The sequence below is a fragment of the Ursus americanus genome, chromosome 14, assembly GCF_024610735.1.
Source record: "Ursus americanus isolate L20-20 chromosome 14, mUrsAme1.1.p, whole genome shotgun sequence".
Lineage (NCBI taxonomy): Eukaryota > Metazoa > Chordata > Mammalia > Carnivora > Ursidae > Ursus > Ursus americanus.
In genome coordinates, this window is record NC_142140.1 from 48959593 (window position 1) to 48962539 (window position 2947).

Genomic DNA, 2947 nt, shown 5'->3' on the forward strand with positions numbered 1-2947 from the left:
GCCTCCTCTATTTCAGGGCCTTTGCACCAGACAGTCCCTCTACCAGGAAACCTCCTGTCTTCCACACCCTCTTCCATGAGGTCTCTGTTCAAATGTCACCTTCTTACCCAACCTTGAATAAACACCCAACTTAATACCTCACCCATACTCTCCCTTAATCTGCTTGTGTTTTGCTCATAGCATCTGCCCCTTCTCATGATTATTTAATCTTTATATACGCATCTACCCTATCACCATCATTGAATTGCAGGGATTTTTGCTTTTCAGCACTCTCTGGTTTATGATAGAATTTCCAAAACATGGTCTACACTCTGTATATTCCTCAAATGCATGAAATAATTCCTTACTAAAACTGTACAATACCCAACCTTTTAGAGAACACCTGATGTGATGAAAATGCCTAATCAGAGCGGAACTGGGATCTTCTCAAGGGGCCCAAATCCATTCACAAATATTTCAATTAGTTTCTTGACTGGAAAATATAAATTGTTGATTTTCCACAAAGCGAGCAGTGAGTAGCAATGTCATTGTAAGCAATGTGTGAAAATTAGTCTCTTATTTTCCCTTGTGATGCTAGTCACCCCCAACACATGGACCCAGGAAACTATACAGGAATTTCAGAGTTCCAGCTTCTGGGATTTTCAGAGGAACCAGAACAGCAGCCCCTCCTATTTGGGCTTTTCCTCTTTATGTACCTGATCACTGCGTTTGGAAACCTGCTCATCATCCTGGCCATCAACTCAGACTCCCACCTCCACACCCCCATGTACTTCTTCCTGGCCAACCTGTCTTTTGTAGACATCTGTTTCACTTCCACCACCATCCCCAAGATGCTGTGGAACATCCAGACTCAGAGCAAAGTCATAACCTTTGCAGGCTGCATCACACAGATGTATTTTTTCGTACTATTTACAGGATTAGACATGTTCCTCCTGACTGTGATGGCTTATGACCGCTTTGTGGCCATCTGTCACCCCCTGCACTACACGGTCATCATGAACCCTGGGCTCTGTGGACTGCTGGCTCTGGTATCCTGGATCCTGAGTGTCTTGCATTCCTTGTTACACACTTGCATGGTGTTGCGGCTGTCCTTCTGTACAGAGGTGGAAATTCCCCACTTCTTCTGTGAAGTCAGTCAGATTTTACAACTTGCTTGTTCTGATACCTTTCTCAATAACATGGTGATATATTTTGCAGCCACGTTGTTGGCTGTTGGTCCCTTCATTGGCATCCTTTACTCTTTTTCTAAGATAGTTTCTTCCATATGTGAGATCTCATCAGCTCAGGGCAAGCATAAAGCATTTTCCATCTGTTCATCTCACCTCTCAGTTGTCTCCTTATTTTATTGCACAGTCCTGGGAGTGTACTTTAGCTCTGCTGCTACCCAGAGCTCCCACGCAGGTGCAGTGGCCTCGGTGATGTACACGGTGGTCACGCCCATGCTGAACCCCTTCATCTACAGCCTGAGGAACAGAGACATAAAGGAGGCTCTGATGAGATTCTCTGGGATCACAGCTCTAAAAGGGCCAATTGTCCTGTAGCTGAAGATGTGCCCACAATTGCAGGGCCCAATGCCTGAGCCAAATGTTGAGATACTTTGATCAGATTGTGGAAGTGGAACATACGTCCTCTATTTTTTTTCCTGTAATTTCTATTTTTTTTACCTCTCTGCATAATTTATGTAAATCGCTTTTTTAAAACTTGGTAATAACTCTGATATCCAAGAGATTTTCCCTTTGGCATTTCCTACTTCCTCAATGTCATTCCTAACCTCGGATGTGAAATAGTTGGACATTCTCACTTATTCAAAGGACTGTATGAATCTGTTAAGAGTAATTTCTTCTCAAATAAAATATCTCATACTGAGTATTTTTTCTTTTGTTTGACTGAATACTACTCCTATGGAAAATCTACTCTTGGCCACCACAGCTGTTTATTTAAGCTCATAACAGAAAAGTCTGAGACCACAGCGCTTCATTTTGTGAGCATCACTCCTTCAAAGAAGCATTATCTTATGTCTTTAATGTTTGGCATGGCTTGTCACGCAGCAATAGCTGACTGATACAATAATCAATGTAAACAGAACGGAGTCTATTAAGAATAACTAACTGCTTCTTATTTTTGACGTTTGTTCTGATATTTGAAAGGAGTATTCATAATGACCTGGTTATTCACATTTATTTCAAATAACTGTACTAAAAGTGACTACCACTGAGATTCCCATCCAGGTAACTGGTAGAGGTTGGAACGACCTGTATGTTTTTGCAGGAATAAATTGTGGGACCTTCAGTCACAAGTTTCCATTCCCAGAGCATTACTGGGCAGGAATTCCAGCTTTTGTCTGATTCATCCTTTGATCATAGGATGGAAGAGAGTTTAGAGCATAATAAACATAATGAAATTAATGACGGAGTGAACATGCCAATTGTCTGCTCACTCACACAATAATATTCATGACAACATTTTTTAAGGGGAAGAGTTTAGAGCAAAGGAAGGAATAATATTTGTAGGCAGCACTGGAAACTTTCAAATAGAAACAGTAAATCATCCAATTAAATAATATAAAATCTGCTACTAAATTCTTCACTCCAATTAATAAAACCCTTTAAACATGGACACCAAATATCCCACACTTCAATGAGTAGATGTTCATCAAAAAAACACATTTTCCACAAAAAAATATGGTGTGAAAATTTTACTTCACCATATTTCAGGTCTTCTCTGATACCAAGTCCATTATAAGTCCATTGGTTTATGCAAATTTTTCTTTCTGTAGATTACACTTGGAGTGTGTTTTTCATATGCAATTTTTGCCTTACTATTCTGTGCCAGGGATGCTATGGATGCTGAGCTAAGAGAACGGAGTCTAATGAGGATCATACAGCCCCACGACTAGCTACAAAACAAACTAGTAGGTTAAATTTATGTTATTGAGAAGAGCATTTAA

The 2947-nt window shown here is 40.2% G+C and overlaps 1 protein-coding gene across 1 annotated transcript; it reads left to right on the forward strand.

The window, feature by feature from the left end:
* The first annotated feature begins 590 nt into the window (after positions 1-590).
* Positions 591-1541, forward strand: LOC123796652 (olfactory receptor-like protein OLF4). Its single transcript, XM_045804176.2, has one exon. The coding sequence runs from the start codon at positions 591-593 to the stop codon at positions 1539-1541; it is 951 nt and encodes a 316-aa protein (XP_045660132.2).
* Positions 1542-2947: the final 1406 nt, after the last annotated feature.